General features: G+C 31.7%; 1 protein-coding gene and 1 long non-coding RNA gene across 5 annotated transcripts in view; one reads left to right on the forward strand and one right to left on the reverse strand.

Annotated features, from left to right (window-relative positions):
- Positions 1-15,426, reverse strand: part of LOC142232271 (solute carrier family 41 member 2) — a 112,173-nt gene extending 96,747 nt beyond the window's left edge. The window contains exons 1-2 of one of the 4 annotated variants that reach the window (XM_075303017.1): positions 15,327-15,380; positions 743-840 (exon numbers count right to left, since the gene is read on the reverse strand). In XM_075303017.1, the coding sequence (XP_075159132.1) occupies positions 743-761 (19 nt within the window). In that variant the 5' untranslated portion in view covers positions 762-840; positions 15,327-15,380. Of the gene's footprint in view, positions 1-742; positions 841-5,254; positions 5,436-15,326 lie in introns of those variants that run through there. The other 3 variants (XM_075303016.1, XM_075303013.1, XM_075303014.1) reach the window with 3 other exon arrangements.
- On the forward strand, positions 12,933-13,612 carry LOC142232272 (uncharacterized). Its single transcript, XR_012721073.1, has 2 exons — positions 12,933-13,005; positions 13,090-13,612. It is a non-coding gene; the product is annotated as an uncharacterized LOC142232272 (long non-coding RNA).
- Positions 15,427-18,029: the final 2,603 nt, after the last annotated feature.

An 18,029-nucleotide genomic window follows, 5' to 3' on the forward strand; every position in this document is an offset into this window, starting at 1 on the left:
TTTGAGGATTTAGCGTCTTTGGTGCAAAGCTTTTTTGGAATTAAGAAGACATTTTTTACTTTGAAGTATCCATTATAATTTGGATTTTTAAAATGGCATTTGATTGTACGAGTACATGAGTAGCTTTATTAATAAATCGCGAAAAGAGAATAAAAATTATTTGTCCTAGATTTAAAGCCAGATAGTTCGCTACAAAAATTTCATTATTTTAAAGAAGCCGCATCTTTGGCGCGGAATCAATAACAAAATCCTTAAGGGAAGGTCAAAATCTTTGGATCCAAGTAAACTTTTTTTGAGTGTGGTCACACTAGGCAAATATTTGACCAAAATGAGTGCCAAACTTTTTTCCAGGATCATCTTCGAAATATCTGGATGCCGGGTTTGGAAAATAATCCTACCATTATACTATAAATTCAATATGAGCTAAAAATGTTCGATGGATTGGCATCGGCGACGAATTCTTTTTTGATTTCTGTCAAATATTTGCCCAGTGTGTTCATACCGTGAGTTTTACAATTGCTTCATTTTAATTGTAAATTTGACAACAAACAAAAAAGACTAAGTGCCTATTTTCCTTCAGCTACGAAGACAGCACAAAAACAACACTTTGTCAAATAAAACACGACTAATAATCACAATGAAAATGATAATTATTAATGCATAAAAATTAGTACCTACTTTTTACTATAAACTAAATATATTAAATATACAAAAATAAAAGGTAAAAAAATGGTAGGCTTACTAATTTGTCGTCTTCTCATATTGGTGTTAAATATCAGACAATTTTAACGTAAGTCACAAAAGCAAAATAATATTTAGGCACTTGCTATAAACTGAATGCTGCAAAAAGAAAACCAAAAAAATACAAATTACAAACTAAATGAATACTACTACGCAACGATATGAAAAAATGTCAAAGTAAAAAATCAACATATGCAAGTATAGATGAGTTAATACAAGCAGAAGTATTAGAATGTCGTAAAAACTTGTCATTTTGTGACGTTCTATAATTAATATTTTTCCGGTACAGTGGATGTCGTTTGTATTAACAGATAGATTTACATGCATATATTTCGTATATGTTTTATATTACATTCAAATTGGACTTCAAATCCATTTTGTTGGATTTGAAGAATATTGTTAAATTCAAAGTTCAAGATCAGAGAATGAAGCCGACCCATTTTTGTCGGCGGCGGCTGACACTAAATTTTTGCCTCCGGCGGCGGCGGCTTGACGGCTGAGTCGATATAAATTTGTCCATTCGGCTGCGGACAATTATCCATTATAAAATCAATTTGTACTTATTCGAATGGTAATGAGATTAGTTGTACAACCAATATTACAAACAAATTTACCTTTCATTCAAATTTTCTGAGCTAAATTTTTCCAAAATTATTATAGCAGCTTAAAAATGATTGATTGCGTTCAAAATTTTGGTAAATATAAGACAATTATATAGAAATTTTTCTGATTTAAATTGATATTTTTGATTAATTGGCGGCTAAATTTGAGTCGAGATGAGTCAATATATTCGGCGGCGGCGTCGACTGGCAAAAAATGGTCGGCGGCGACTGAAATCGGCGGCGCGACTCGGCGGCTTCATTCTCTGTTCAAGATGTATTGTAGACAACCGATTGATAAAAATTTAAAGTTGAACGATAAATCTTAAGGTGTAACAATAATAAATAAAATTTCATTCCTATTACAATTTTATATGTCATATCAGACGTTATGAGCCGTTCATACTATTAGCTTATCCGGACGAAATGTCTGTGTTTGTAAGAAATCTTAGTTCGTAAATATAACCATATCGGTGGTAGGAGAAACATTATTCCGCGACGAACAAGTAATATATAGCATGATTTTGTCAATATAGCATGATTTTTCAATATTTAACATTAAAGTTGAATAAATACATGTTATGTCTTGTTTGTTCAGTTATTTCAATTTCTGCGGGATCAGGCGAAAAAAACTACCCAGTAGTGAGTTCAAAAATTTGATAAACGATGGCAGCACTGTCCCATTTTACGCCAAGGTATTAGCATAACGGTCGCCACAGTTGGTAGGATTCAACCAAAAATGGTAGATTTTTTATTGTTTGGTAGATTTTTTATGTTTTGGTAGATTTTGCAAAATCTTCCTCTCCAACTAAGAGGTACTTTAATTTTCTATATATATAGAATTAAATTTTGACAAAATTTTCTATAGAAATAAAATTTTGCCAAAATTTTCTGTAGAAATAAAATTTTTACAAATCTTTCTATAGAAATAAAATTTTGACAAAATTTTCTATAGAAATAAAATTTTGACAAAATGTTCTATAGAAATAAAATTTTGACAAAAATTTCGATAGAAATAAAGTTTTGACACAATTTTCTATAGAAATAAAATTTTGACAAAATTTTCTATAGAAATAAAATTTTGACAACAATTTCTGTAGAAATAACATTTTGCGATAAGCACCTATAGAAATAAAATTTTGACAAAATTTTCTGTAGAAATAAAGTTTTGACAAAATTTTCTGTAGAAATAAAATTTTGACAACATAAATAAAATTTTGACAAAATGTTCTATAGAAATAAAATTTCTATCGAAATAAAATTTTGGCAAAATTTTCTATAGAAATAAAATGTTGACAAAATGTTCTATAGATATAACATTTTGACAAAACTATCTATAGAAATAAAATTTTGACAAAATGTTCTATAGAAATAGAATTTTTATCGAAATAAAATTTTGACACAATTTTCTATAGATATAACATTTTGACAAAATTATCTATAGAAATAAAATTTTGACAATATTTTCTTTAGAAATATATTTTTGGCGGACGGTTTATTTAACTTTGCTAGATTTTTCGTAAAATTTTCTTCAAATTTTGGTAGATTATTTTTGTACAATAAAGTACATATGGCTACGATTTTCACTACACTCACTGTAGTACGATATTTCTGCTGAACATCTTAGTTAGTTGCCACCCGATGTTTTTGTTGCTGTCGTGTCGCAACCGTTACAGTGATCGTAGTGTTATCACACTTTGACATAAAAATATGTTAAGCTCTTAAATATCATAGTCTAGGGTGGCGGTTTTGTTTTGTAAAGTGATGAGAGATTTTTTTGGGTCTAAGACCTTAAGTATGGAAGTTTGTGGTGGCTGACAAATTTTGTTGTGGCTTAAAAAAACGATACAGAAAACCATGCACATGTGTTTCAATCTTACATTATAGCTCATTCACATTAGGCTCGAAATCTACTAAAAGTAGATTTGAAATCCCTTTTTTATAAGGCAAATGACAGTTGAAATCTAGTTAACGTAGATTTTGGAAGTGTAATGTGAATGAGGTATTACTTGTATAATAACTTAAGTTTCCAAAGTTATTTTTTCCTTGATGCAAGAGGATTTTTTCAAATGCCGAAAAATACACAGCTCTTTATACGATAAAAGAAATTATGAATGGTTTTGGTATCCCAAAGAGTCTGGCACAGCAAAAAGCGAAAAAATGATTTACAATCGCATATGTCTTTATAAACTCTCTCTTTCATTTTGATGCGTTTTGATATTTTTCTCTTACGCCTGAGAGTTAATGTTGCCATATTTCTTTGCTTTTGAACCCCATCGGGGAAAACGTTGGAACAATATTTTAAAATAATTTATTCTAAAGGCAATACCTCACAATGTTTGTGTAATGGTTAGCGTCACACAAGGAAAAGTAGCGTCCAGATTGTTTTCTTGGTTATAAGTTGTTTAATATGAAGTCTTAGTTAGATCTTAATGATATTTGAACGCATATAGTCCACTTTATTTAGGTTAGGTGTAGTGGCAGCCTGATATTCCAGTTTTACTTTGACTTTTCGGGGAAAACGTTGAAACAATATGTTAAAATAAATTATTCTAAAGACAATACCTCACGATATTTGTGATATGGTTAGCGTCAAAAATGGAAAAGTAGCTTCAAGATTGTTTTCTACATTATAAGTTGGTTTATATGAAGCCTTGTTCATTTTAATGATATTTGAACGCGTATAGTCCACTTTACGTTAGGTGTAGTGGCAGCCCGATATTTCAGGCTTACTTTGACCACAGTGGTGAAATTCTCCCTTATTTTCCATTTAAACAATTCATAACCTTTAGAAGGCGAATTCAGCGAATTCCAATGAACTACTACACATAACATATTAATAAGTCTTTTTCAGTTGGTTTATATGATATGAGATTTTGATCGTTTACAATAAAAAATGCACTGTTATCATTGAGTGCTGTCCGATTCTATGATCAATGAAAAGGTAATACTCTTTCTTTACTATTAAACACATTGATATTGATTGAATTTCTATTATGGCTCCGTTGGACACTTTTGTTCGGGTTTCGAGTTGAAAACACGATATATTCATGGTTAATTTTTCAATAATAAAATATTTTCATAAATAAGTTAAAACTATAAGTATAAGTAAAATATAAACGTTACTGATGTGCTTTGGTAAAATCTAGATGAAAATACCATATTCATCAATTGAATAAAAATATCTGTTTTAAAATTAAAAATATTAAAAAAGTAATCACGAAAACCGAATACGAATACCGAACACAGTACATATCATTGCTTTACAAACGCATCAAGAAATTTGAGAGTTCTTCCTAAGTCATTACTTTTAATGTACATCCTATACACTTCTAGAGATGGAATTCATTTTCATTTCATACGAAATTACCAACGCATCAAGAAATTTGAAACTTCTTCCTAAGTCATTACTTTTAATGTACATCCCATACTCTTCTAGAGATGGAATTCATTTTCATTTCATAGGAAATTAACTTCTCGGCGCGAGTAGAATGTTACTATCATTTCTGTGATTGAAGAAATTCCAATTAAAAATTAATTAATTTCGAGATTGAAGATAATTTTTTCTGCAATGGGATTTTTCGCAAGTATATTCAGAATTTCAATAAAGTAAAAAATATTGGCAACTCTGTTTATGGTAGTCTATGCTTATGTGTATAGAGGATCGATGTAACAACGAAGTTTCCATTACAATCAGTGACTGCTGTTGTTGTCAATAATAAAGTGAAAACTTTGAATAAAAATAATTACAACTCATTTACTCTTTGTATTTGATGTTAAATTTTATCTGTAATATTTGCTATCAACTGCACACACCACTGTACCGCACAAAAAAAAACGTCTATGCAAGTATCATGTTCGAATCTACCGCAAGAAATTCTAAATTTCTTAAAATACAAAAGATTATCTTATACCTTCTAGGGCTTTTGCTTTTATTGAGATTTACAATACGGTCTTTTTCATACACAATCCCGGATAGTATTTGTTTAATTTTAGTTTCACTTTAATCACTCGTTGTGGAAGGACGGACGACAGACGGAGGCAAATACAAAACAACAAGAAATCCACATTTTTACTTCAGCGAATTGAATGTTAGACTGACTAAAAGAACTGTCTGGTATTTTAACATTTTTGTTGTGTTCATTTCTTGCATACTCTTCGCAGTCCTCTCTTGGGTATTTTTTTTCTTATTGTTTTATTCTATTTATTATAAAGAATAAAGCGGAATATCGATAAAATAAAAAAGGCAAACTGAAACCAAACAAACCATCAAACTGTGCGAAATTGCCATCGATAAGGGCAGACTATGATTTACTGTACAATGTAGCCCCATACCAATACCACGAAACAAAAGCTACCGGTTTTCATTTGCATGTGAAGTTTGTGCGTCTATGGTTAACATTGGTGGCCATGGAGTTGCTACGTTCCACACTTTGAAGGTCGTTAATCTCATCTCGTTTGTTTTGTTTTGGTTGATGGTGGTGTATTACATAAAAAGAACTTTGAGCAACTAAAGGTGAAAGTTGTCTCATCAGAATGTTTACTCAATTCGGAAAAAAAACATTTTGTTTGTATGACGGTAGCACAGCGCTGAGATAGTTTCCTAAAGCATAGAGCTGAATGCCGGACAGGAAGACAGTTTTGTATGCCGGTAATGCAGTATACCATATGCTTTTAATGCGCCGTTAATATTATAAGTCTATCCGGACAAAATGTATGTGTTTGTAAAGGATTAAAGGATCTCACAGTATGGCCAACCTCTAAGAAATGTCGGCCATAAGTAAAAAATCGATAAATGTGTAATGGACGTATCGATTACGTCCTCGAACACAAATTATGATGTGGCCATCATCTGGGATATGTGTTGAAAATTTGGATAAAAAAAACATTTTGTTTGTATGATATAGAGCTGAGCAGGACAGGAAGACAGTTTTGTGTGCCGGTAATGCAGTGTACCATATGCTTTTAATGCGCCGTTAATATTATAAGTCTATCCGGACAAAATGTATGTGTTTGTAAAGGATTAAAGGATCTCACAGTATGGCCAACCTCTAAGAAATGTCGGCCATAAGTAAAAAATCGATAAATGTGTAATGGACGTATCGATTACGTCCTCGAACACAAATTATGATGTGGCCATCATCTGGGATATGTGTTGAAAATTTGGATAAAAAAAAACATTTTGTTTGTATGATATAGAGCTGAGCAGGACAGGAAGACAGTTTTGTGTGCCGGTAATGCAGTGTACCATATGCTTCTAATGCGCCGTTAATATTATAAGTCTATCCGGACGAAATGTATGTGTTTGTAAAGGATCTTACAGAGTGACCAAGCTGTAAGAATTGTCGGCAATAAGTAAAAAAATCGATAAACGTGTTATGGACGTATCGATACGTCCTCGAACACAAATTATGGTGTGGCCAACATCTGGGATGAAAAGTTTGACTCGTGCATTATCGTAAGGATAAACTGATATTATGAATTAATGTACAGACCTGCACTATGTCGCAGCGTAAAACACTTTACTTTCAAGGTTACTTTGTTTAAAATATTTACAAAAATTCTGATAGTAATAGGAAACACCGATCCGAAGGTTTTATGCGCCTTGCAGACTGCGATTATCCGGACGACAGTGGTCATGTCGAACATATCCCATATATTGGCCACATTCTAAGTTAAATCCGAAGGCATAATCGAGATTGCTACTGTTTATGGGATCGATAACACGTTTACCGATTATTTAGTCATCAATGAATTGTCGTATTGATTGGACACACTGTAAGATTCTTTACAAACACACACATTCCGTTCGGAAAAACTTATAGTCTGTAATGCGCCTTAAGCGTGTAAAAAAGGTATACCTTTTTGACACGCTTATTTTATATATAAAATTATACCTCTTTGATGCAAGTTTTAATGTAATGAAAATATTAATAAAAACAAACAAAAAACTTTTAAATCCTATCCTATTAATGAAATGATATAGATGTTTAAGACCTTTGAAATTAATTTCTTACAACAATTAACAGAAATTCAACAGAAATGCATAAGCCAAACATGGTTAGGTTAGGTTTAAGTGGCAGCCCGATGTATCAGACTCACTTAGACTATTCAGTCCATTGTGATACCACATTGGTGAACTTCTCTCTTATCACTGAGTGCTGCCCGATTCCATGTTAAGCTCAATGACCAGCGTTGCCAATTTAGCTTTTTTCCCGCTAGATTTGGCTTTTTTTGAAGACGTTTAGCGGGGAAAAAATGCATTTAGCTTTTAGCTTTTTTTCTGGCTTTTTTTCATGACCCTTTTAGCTATTTTTGGCTTTTTTATTTTCGACATGTTCCTATTGAAATATGAAATAATTCGAAGCTCAATTGAAGCATTAATAATTATTCCAGCCATTATCCGGGCATTTTTGGAGCAAATACACCTTGTTGTAAAGTTTTTTCCTCGTATTCGTAAAAGTTATCGTAAACTTTAAATCTACTATTACCATACAAATTTCTTATATAAACTGTCATTAAATTATTAGGAATATTAGCATTTGACTCGTTTATCCTTTTTATGTTATTATAATATTCTAAATTTATTATGATATTACTAAACTAAAATAGTAGATGTGAATTGCTTTGTACACTAAAAAAACATTGTCGTGAGGGCAAAGATTTCATGTCCTTAAAATACGTCCGCGAATTTTGGTTATAATAGCATTTGTGAATTTCATGTCCTTAAAATACGAACGCGAATTTTGGTTATAATAGCATTTGTGAATTTCTCTTATATAAACTTTTTTCCTTGTCCAAAAGCCGATAAAGTCGTTTTGTCCTTATAGTTAATTGATTTAACTTAAAAGTGGGTATCTTTACATGAAAGAAGGCTAGGGTCAATTCTACAAAATTCTTAAAATTAATGAAATAATCTTTAAATTTGTGGAGTTTTTGTATCTTGACCACAAACCAAAATAGGGCTCAAAAATAGAAGAGGGTTTTCAACATTTTATTTTAAAAACGTATACATAGAATAATTTCTACTTAGAGTCTGAATTTGGAAATTTAAGTTTTCGTTAGCACGTTTTTAAAGCACTGTGGTAGTTCATGAATAAAAAGCTGAAAAAACGAATAAGTTCAAATTTGACTCGGAATCAATACCAAAATCATTAGTGTTCAAAATCTTTGGAACCGAACATAGAAATAATATAATAATAATAAATAAAATAATAAAGTTTTGAATGTGGTATTATTTTTTTAACATAAAAATATGCAATAAAAAAATTCGTAGTGATAGGATCAAAAAATCTGCTATTTATTAAAGGAATGGATTTACATTTACGAAAATTGGACAACAATAGGTTTGTAGGGAAATTTTTGAATAAAAGGTATTCAGTATAAACTTGCAAGATAGTTAGAATGGGTTTTATTCTCTTGGGAAATATTAGGAGAAGTGTACTCGTTCACGAATTTATCATTAATTCAGTTAAAATTAAATATGTTGATATTTTCGAATGCAGTTCTATGTGACATTGTGCAATATATCGCACATTTGACTTGTTGATGATTAACCAGCTGATAATTGCAAGTTTACTGGGAAAAATGTTTTTACTAGGAAATATAAACGAAGGACTTCCAGTAAAAATTTGTGATAGTAATCCAAATGTATCGAGTACGCAAACAGAGCTAATATGACTTAGATTTTCTTACGGTCTCACAGAAATGGAAATAAAATGAATACAATTAAAATAATATGCATTTTAAATGAAATAAAGCCTTTAAATTTGTTAAATTTCAATCAAAAACGTGACCTTTGATACAAAAAAATTTAGCTTTTTTTCTAGCTATTTTTTAAAATTTTTTAGCTTTTTTTGGCTAGTTTTTTGGACAAATCTAGCGGTTTTTGGTGAAACAATTCTGGCAACGCTGTCAATGACAATGGACCTCCTTTTAATAGCCGAGTCCGAACGGCGTTCCACATTGCAGTGAAACCACTTAGAGAAGCTTTGAAACACCCAGAAATGTCACAAGCAGTTAGGATAATCCACCGCTGAAAAACTTTTTGGTGTTCGGTCGAAGCAGGAATCTAACCCATGACCTTGTGTCGTTTTGCTCTCATTAGAATTACATGCCGATAATACAGCTCGCCATAACATAATGTTGCGTAACGAATTTAACTGCATGCACTAGGTTGTAAAGCAGGATTTTATCTCTATAAAAATTCACTTTGCTGCCGTATCGCAACGAAAACAAAATTCTCCGTTGTAAAAATATAAACAAATTTTTGGATAGCATATTAGACATTATAAACGGAAAATACAAATCATCAATGGTTAGCGACCATAGCCTAATATGTTTTCGGATAATGATGGTTATTGTTATCCATTTACGCATGGTACGAATTTCTTGCGAAAATTCTTTTTGCAATTTTGCAATGTAATGAGGTAATCTAAGCAGTCGGTAGTATCGTCTTAATGAACATTGCGCTAAGACAATGTTGCAAAATTGACGCAGAATATAACGTGGGCTTGTGATGTGATGGATGTTCAACATTTCAACAGACGTTACTCAGAATTTGCATCACTTCTTAAGGTGTGATCCGAATTCGTGTAGTTAAAATAAAGAACATCTTTGGGAAGACATTTTGAATGAGCTTTTAAGGTTGTGCCTTTGTAAGAACTTCCAAATTTTTGTTTTGCTGGGTACATTTTATGGTTAACCACAAAATATCATGAATGGATTTGGCTCAATTTTATTATAGTTTTCTTTGTGTGAAGAGCTGCGTACTGCGAATAAGTCTGATATATACCCCTGGCCGCAATCTTATTTGCATACTAAGAATAAAGGCAAAGGAAAATTGATATGAGTGTGCAAATTTATTAAGGAAAGTCGACTATCAAAAAACTTTTTTTCGGGAGGTTTTTTTCGGTTTAGTGAATTATACGAATTTATAATGGTTTATAGTTTCGCTGTAAGTAGAGGATGCTGTTAAGGAATGTGGTAGTTCCGAAACGGCCGTCCATTCAACCATCTTGTAGTCCAGAGGACTTTGCCCAACTATATTTGATAAACATACATTAGTTAAGCTACGTTTGTATTTTATTTTAAGCTGTAAACAGTAATGATGATTGAAGACACCAATATTAACAAAAACAAAACAATAAAGATTTCGCATATATTTTGTGACAAACCCGTGAAAAAGTAACATTATGCTCTTGAATCATGTTGGGGGGATCATACCCCTTCTCTGCGTGTACAGGATTCTCTCATATTTCCCCCATAGTGTAAAATGGGCTTCATATGGTAATATGAAGAACAAGAGCTAAACTAATAATAAGTTGACACATTGTTATAAACAAATGCTATAATAATGATAAAAGTGGTCTCCATTACATCCTCAGACAATGTAGGGAGAATTGTATGTACTTTTGGATGAACCGTGATACGCTTAGTATTAACGTACAAATATAGACAAATGTTGATAAAGAGCTTTCAAACCATATATAGCTCTGTTATACAAGTAATGGGTTATTCAAAAGATTACTAAGCAATAAATGTTAACTTTTAAATTTATAAATATTTATGAAAATATTAATTCATTTTCATAAATCTGTGTGAGAAAACAAAGTAAAAATCAACATGAATAATTTAATACGCTGCGACAATTATTAACTATTATTTTGAATGAACAATTTTGTCTGTGTACAGGTTATACAGTACCCTGATGCCCGCTAGGAAGAAATTTTATTTTGGATACCGGCAAGACATCTTTGCTATGCATTTCCTTGGGTATAATTACTTAAAAACTTGTAGTCCACAGAGAGTCAATAACAACGCTTTAAGGAACATAGCCGAACATCCGTTTTTTTCCTGTAATACTCACACAAAAAAAATTTTCTGATTCAATCACGAAATTATTTGATCCAATTAATTTTTAATTGAAATGTGTTCAATCACAGAAATGATAGTATCAATTAAAAAATTAATTGAAGGTCAACTAAAAAATTAATTGATCCAATTAAAAAATTAATTGATACTATTAATTTTCGTGATTGATTTTTGTTTCAATTTTTTTTGATTCAATTAAATTTTTAATTGAATATTTTTTAAAACTCAATTAAAATTTTAATTGGAAAATTTTTCGTGAAAATTTTTTCTGTGCTGCTAAACGTAAAAACGTTTATTTCATACAGAGTCGATAACATTTTTAAAGGATTTTTACTTCTTCCAATTGTGCGACAGTTTTACTATATGTTTCTAAGGAGGGACTACCGACGGCGAGATAGGCAACCGCGAAGTAGGATGACATTTCTTACCTTATTTCCTCCTCCGGTATGCACTTCTAGCCAGTGTTGCCAGTATTTGGAATTTTCCCCTGGTTGGGAGTATCGTTGGAAATCTCTTCAGTATATCTAACAGCAAGATTCACTAAGTCACACAAACTTTGCCAATGCTTAAAACTGTTCAATTTATAACCAACAAACAATGGATTTTCGATTTTTTCGTACGAAAGGTTTCGTTCCGAAATTTAACTTATTTTCATTGCAAACAAAATTTTTGGTTTTAGGTTAGATTAGGTAGCAGCCCGATGTATCAGGCTCACTTCGACTATTCAGTCCATTGTGATACCACATTGGTGAACTTCTCTCTTATCACTGAGTGCTGCCCGATTCCATGTTAAGCTCAATGACAAGGGACCTCCTTTTTATAGCCGAGTCCGAACGGCGTTCCACATTGCAGTGAAACCTCTTAGAGAAGCTTTGAAACCCTCAGAAATGTCACCAGCATTACTGAGGTGGGATAATCCACCGCTGAAAAACGTTTTGGTGTTCGGTCGAAGCAGGTATCGAACCCACCATTGCACCACGGTGGCTCCCGGTTTTAGCTTAATTATATTATTTTTTGGAAATATTCCATAGTCCAATGCAATTTTCCTTATCCCAAGTGTATATGAACTAACCGTAGTTATAAAATTCTGATTCCCAACAAATAAGTTCAATGTAAACAATAGCAGAAGAAAATAGTTAACAAAATTTTTGGTTTTAGCTTAATTATATTATTTTTTGGAAATTTTCCATAGTCCAATGCAATTTTCCTTATCCCATGTTTATATGAACTAACCATAGTTACAATATTCTGATTCCCAACAAATAAGTTCAATTTTCCCTTATCCCAAGTTGATATGAACTAACCGTAGTTACAAAATTCTGATTCCCAACAAATAAGTTCAATGTTCAATGTTCCCTTATCCCAAGTTTATATGAACTAACCGTGGTTACAATTCTGATTCCCAACAAATAAGTTCAATGTAAACAAAAGCAGAAGAAAATGTTCATGATTTGGCGCCAATGATATTTTGCTTCTTTATTTATTTTTTGTATTATGTTTATTTTATTTAATGTTATTAAACATTCTTGAATTGGTCTATAAGTATAAATATACTGCTAACAATGCTTCTGGTGAAATAGTATACGATACTGGATACTGCATTGACTAATTTTGAATTGCCACTAATTAAATGAATTTTGTGTCATATTGTGAATTATTATTTAGAATTAAGTTCTATTTTGAATTGTCACTAATTAAATGAATTTTGTGTCCTATTGTGAATTATTATTTAGAATTAAGTTCTAAGATATTTCGTGGCAAGTGGGTGAATTTATATCCAGAACATACGACGGTGAGCATCTGATGAACAGTCTCAATAAAACCCATTGTAAACTCTAACCCGCTTCTTTTTATTTTCTTTTATGTGCTGTTACAGGCAGCACATATGCTACACAGTGTTCCACTTTTGAAACACCTCTTCTGTATTTAAAGTTCTTTACCGACAACGTTGTTTCCAGTGACGCCCGCACAATACAGTCCAATCCCACAATCGGCTCAGAGTGTCCAAGCCTAAGCTTCTATGTCCCGGTTCCCTTGTCTATACATTAATAAAAGTTTTACCTTATGTTACTTATAACCCCGTATCAAGCTCTTGCGAAAATTCGTGTGGAATACCAATAATACAGTGCTTACATGCATCTCTTATGGGAGCAAAATGTAAAGAATCGATAACAACGCTCACGGAAATTTCTTTAGCAGATATAGCAATGAATATCTTATGGCTAGCCAAAATTTCATTGGAGGTGCATACCGGCCTTATGGGATGAAAAATAAGAGGACATATTTAAGGGTTGCAGAAATTGCGCCAGATGTGCAATATTAATTATAAGGCAATTTGTTTATGTTTAATGCAACTGTAAAAACAAGTAAACGATGCAACTTTATTAATATCTCAAAAAGATGTCATCCATTTAATGTAAACGATTCTCGAATTTTCTGTACACGAAACTGCATTACAGCTAAACGAAGTTGTTTGTCCCTTCCTGTGGGGATTTTTTTCACGTGTAATTAACAAAAGGCAACGTAAGTTAATAACATATTTATTTTATTTGAGTTCTGACATGTTCTCTTAAATAACCAAATATGTTTTGTCAGTTTCCATTATCGCAATTTCTTTCATTTGAGTACCATATTGTTAACATTTGTCATCATTCTTATTGTGAGAAAGTTTAAGGCATTCGGACCTGAATTATATTCATATTTTCCAAAACTTCGTATATTAATACCACCTTTTTCGGTTTATTCGGTCTAAATAGTAGATTTCACTTTACATACTACAGATTCTTTTGTTTTTTTACATGCAATCACAACTTACTTTGTTATATATGCCATTTTTTGTTTTACGTAATTAAAGCCTTTTCACACTTCTTGTATTTAGAGAAATTAAGGGACTAATCATTCAACCCCTTTTTATACATATCAGATAATCTAGTAAAAAAATAATGTTTCAGTTTTTTTTACATCAACTACTGATTTTCCCAAAGATTTCATAAATTCATGAAATTAATCTACATACATATTAATTGAATCAGCTGATTGTCATGTGACACGTTTCATTGCCTTATGTTTTAGATGACTTATCCTAGCAACACATGGAAGAATGGGTGACGTTTATGGACATTGTATCTCAACTACGTCACAAAACACATTACCATATAAAATCAAATGTTAGCTATGCTCTTCCTCTCGCTCGCTCTCTCTCACACACACACACACTCTCCTCAATAAAATATATCTAGTTTCTCTTTACATCACTAATATATCACGCACAATGCAAGCGCTCCTTCGAAACAATACACTAGCTCTCCGCGTTGGTCTCTCTTCGAAAATGTTTGACAATTGGTAGCAGAACAGTTGTTGCTGTTTGCCATTTGCAATTACATACAAAGTACTTTGAAATAGATTCCTATTGATTTTACCCGAAAACTTGAAAAGCACAACATTAGCAACTTGGCAATCGTGGAAAACCATGGACTTCACCACTACAAGCATAGCAATGTCGTCTGTGTATCAGCCATATAAGAATGAGCGAACACATACCCTAAAACCTTATTCACTGCACGAGTTCTTGGGGAGGGGGGCAAATAAAACGCCCTTTATTATCCTTAGACATCAAACTGGAACAATGGATGAAGAAAACCATGCTTTTTAGCAAATGTTTTCTTCTCGATGACAACAAATCATTACATTTTATATAATTTACTTGTATACATACATACTTTGTTAATAAACTCATAATAATTGTTTTTAATGCAGTTTATTAAATATTCCAAATTATGCAACGTCAACACAGCCCCTGATTTGGAATGACTTGTGTCGTTTCTATATATTTTTCTTTTTCACATAGATCTCCTTTGGTTAAAAAAGATACAATCTACCACTGGTTATATGGTGGTGGTGGCCACTGGTTATATTTTTGTATTTGTATGCAAATTAACACAGAAAACACTTGAAACTCCATTCAACTTTTAATATTTTCGAAATTTCTATTGAAAAAGCTTTATTGTTGCAAAGGCAAAACACTTAGTAGCAAATGGTTATTTACACACTTTTAACAAACAAAAAAGGGATAAATCCTTTTGTCTTGGTTATCTGCATTTCACCATAACTTACATCTTTTCCAGACAACTTTAGTCGCGGTAACAGCGCGAGTAACTTGAAGCTTACCACAGCCTTCATTGACAAATTTCAAACTGAACTAAACTAATGAGAGCAAAGGAGGTGTTAAATTGTTGTATGCAAAGACCAGTGTTACCAATATGGTCGAATTGAAAAGAAATTAATCGCATGAATAGATATTTTGTTTCAGCATTACCTTACAGCCATTTTTTGTCAGTCGACGCCGCCTCAACTCAATTTACCCGCTAATTACCAAAAATGTTGATTTACATCCGAAACTTTAAACCTTCCAACCGCAATCGATCAAAACAATTTTGCAAAAATTTAGCTGAAAAGATTTGAATGAAACGTAAATTTGGTTGTACGACTAATCTTATTTACTATTCAGATAACTTCATTTTGAATTTATAATGTAACTGTCTATGCTTTACAGTTAGTACTTACGCTTAAAGATATTTGTTTTAGAAGAAAACAGGCATCAAGGAGGTGGTAAACGTAAAATCTCTTACAAACTGTAAAATAATAATAAGAATGTATCAAAATAAAGATGGGAGGGGAACAATTTTAAATATGACAAAGATTTAATTTGTGGAATTTGTCGTTTTCTTTTTGAGATATATTCACAAATGTTTCCTGAGTATAAAAAATTGTATTATATCACTCCAAATTAAAATACATTTTCAAGATCACCACTTGCAAGCCAACACCTAAATATTAGATGTTCATCTACCTCATCATAAAGTTGTATAAGTTAAAAGTCGTGTTTTCAATAAAAGCAAGTGTCAAAAATAGATTTTTCAAAAAATTTAACAAATCTAAATGTCGAGTTTTTAAGTCTGATAATAATTGCGTTTGTTTTTTTTCTGCCGTTTAAATTGGATTTTTGTAGCATAGTTTCTGGCTCTTTATTTAAAAAATATGCAATGGATTGTGTCTTCGATAAACGGATGCCATGGCGAAATATTGTAAATAAAAGCGCTCCAAACAATGGTGGCGTATAGAAAAAATAAGATTCTTTATCAACTTATCAACACAACAACTCAATTTGTAAGTGACCAAAACAAAATATATTTCTATTATAAATTTATTTGTTATATTATTTGTTATTATATTTCGATGTTTATTTGGATAAAAGAATTCCAAATTCCCGTTTAATTTTAGTGAGATTGTGAAAATTGTAGAAAATTCCAAAACTTAAAGTCCAAAAAGTCAAAAGTCCAAAACTTAAAGAAGAAATAACGAAAAGTGCTAACAAAAGAATAAATATACTCTCTTGTGAATTTCCCTGAGGACAGGAGTATGTCTCGAAATATTGATAATATTAAATAAAAATTACAACTCACATACTCCCGTGGCCGTGACTAAACAAGTATATACAGGAGTAAGTTCGGCCGGGTCTTACCAAATATTAGGGTTTCCTTTGAAATTTCAGAAATTTGAAATTTCACTTCCCGAAGATAAATTTAAAGATTTTACCTATGAAGACTATATCAGATTCTGGATTTATAAGAACCATTTTTGTTTGAGTTTTAGAGATGATGAAATAACGCCTTGATTAGAATCTGTAGATTTTCACCCCCATTATTTAAATGATTACGAGAAGTAAAATCTCGAAATTTTGAATTCAGTTTCAAGCAATTTTCATAATCAGTGCGCCTTCTATACCCTCAAGAATGGAGGCCTTACCAAATGGACCGATAAAAACTAAGTCCGATATACGTTTTTTTGTGTCTAAAATACCAGTATATTTACAATTTCAGGAAAATCCGATAACATCTACGGTTTCTAGAAACCCAAGAAGTTAAATCGGGAGATCGGTCATATGGGGGCTATACTAAAATATGGACCGATACTCACCGTTTTCGGCACACCACTTTATGGCCCGAAAATACCTCTAGATTTCCAATTTCAGGCAAATTGGATAAAAACTACGATTTCTATAAGCCCAAGATCCCAAATCGGGAGGTCGGTTTATATGGGGACTATATCAAAACCTGGACCGATATAGCCCATCTTCGAACTTGACCTGCCTGCAGACAAAAGACGTGTTTGTGCAAAATTTCAGCACGATTGCTTCATTATTGAAGACTGTAGCGTGATTACAACAGACGGACATCGTTATATCGTCTTACCTGATCAAGAATATATGTACGTTATATAGTCGGAAATCGATATTTCGATGCGTTACAAACAGAACAAATATAATTAAAAGAATAAATATAATTAAAAGAATAAAACACTTTAGTTTTCTTTTTTCGTATATTTAGAAATGTTCTTTGTATCAAATAAACGCATTATTAACATGGAATGGAAATAAACTTAAAAAAAGCATTGCAAGCAAAGAAGAAAAAATCGACAAATCGAATAATAGAAATAAACCATTACTCCATAAAGAAAATAATAAGGAAAAAAATCTTGTAGATTACATACATACAACGTGGTATAGAATATAAACAACATTAAATCGTTCTATGATAGAATATTCGTTATGTTCCATTTTTTGGTGATTTAAAATTTCGATTTCATTTAATATTTATAACGATACATAGTATCTCATCTTTGTTGCCAACCATTTAAATACGTTTCAATGTAGAACAATTCCCAATAGATGGCGTTTGTCGGTCTAAGTCTTACAGCTGCTTGAATCAATAGGATGTTAATTTTTGATCTGTTTATAATTTAAAAAAGCAAGCAAAT

Source organism: Haematobia irritans, chromosome 3, assembly GCF_050003625.1.
Source record: "Haematobia irritans isolate KBUSLIRL chromosome 3, ASM5000362v1, whole genome shotgun sequence".
In the NCBI taxonomy this organism is placed as follows: domain Eukaryota; kingdom Metazoa; phylum Arthropoda; class Insecta; order Diptera; family Muscidae; genus Haematobia; species Haematobia irritans.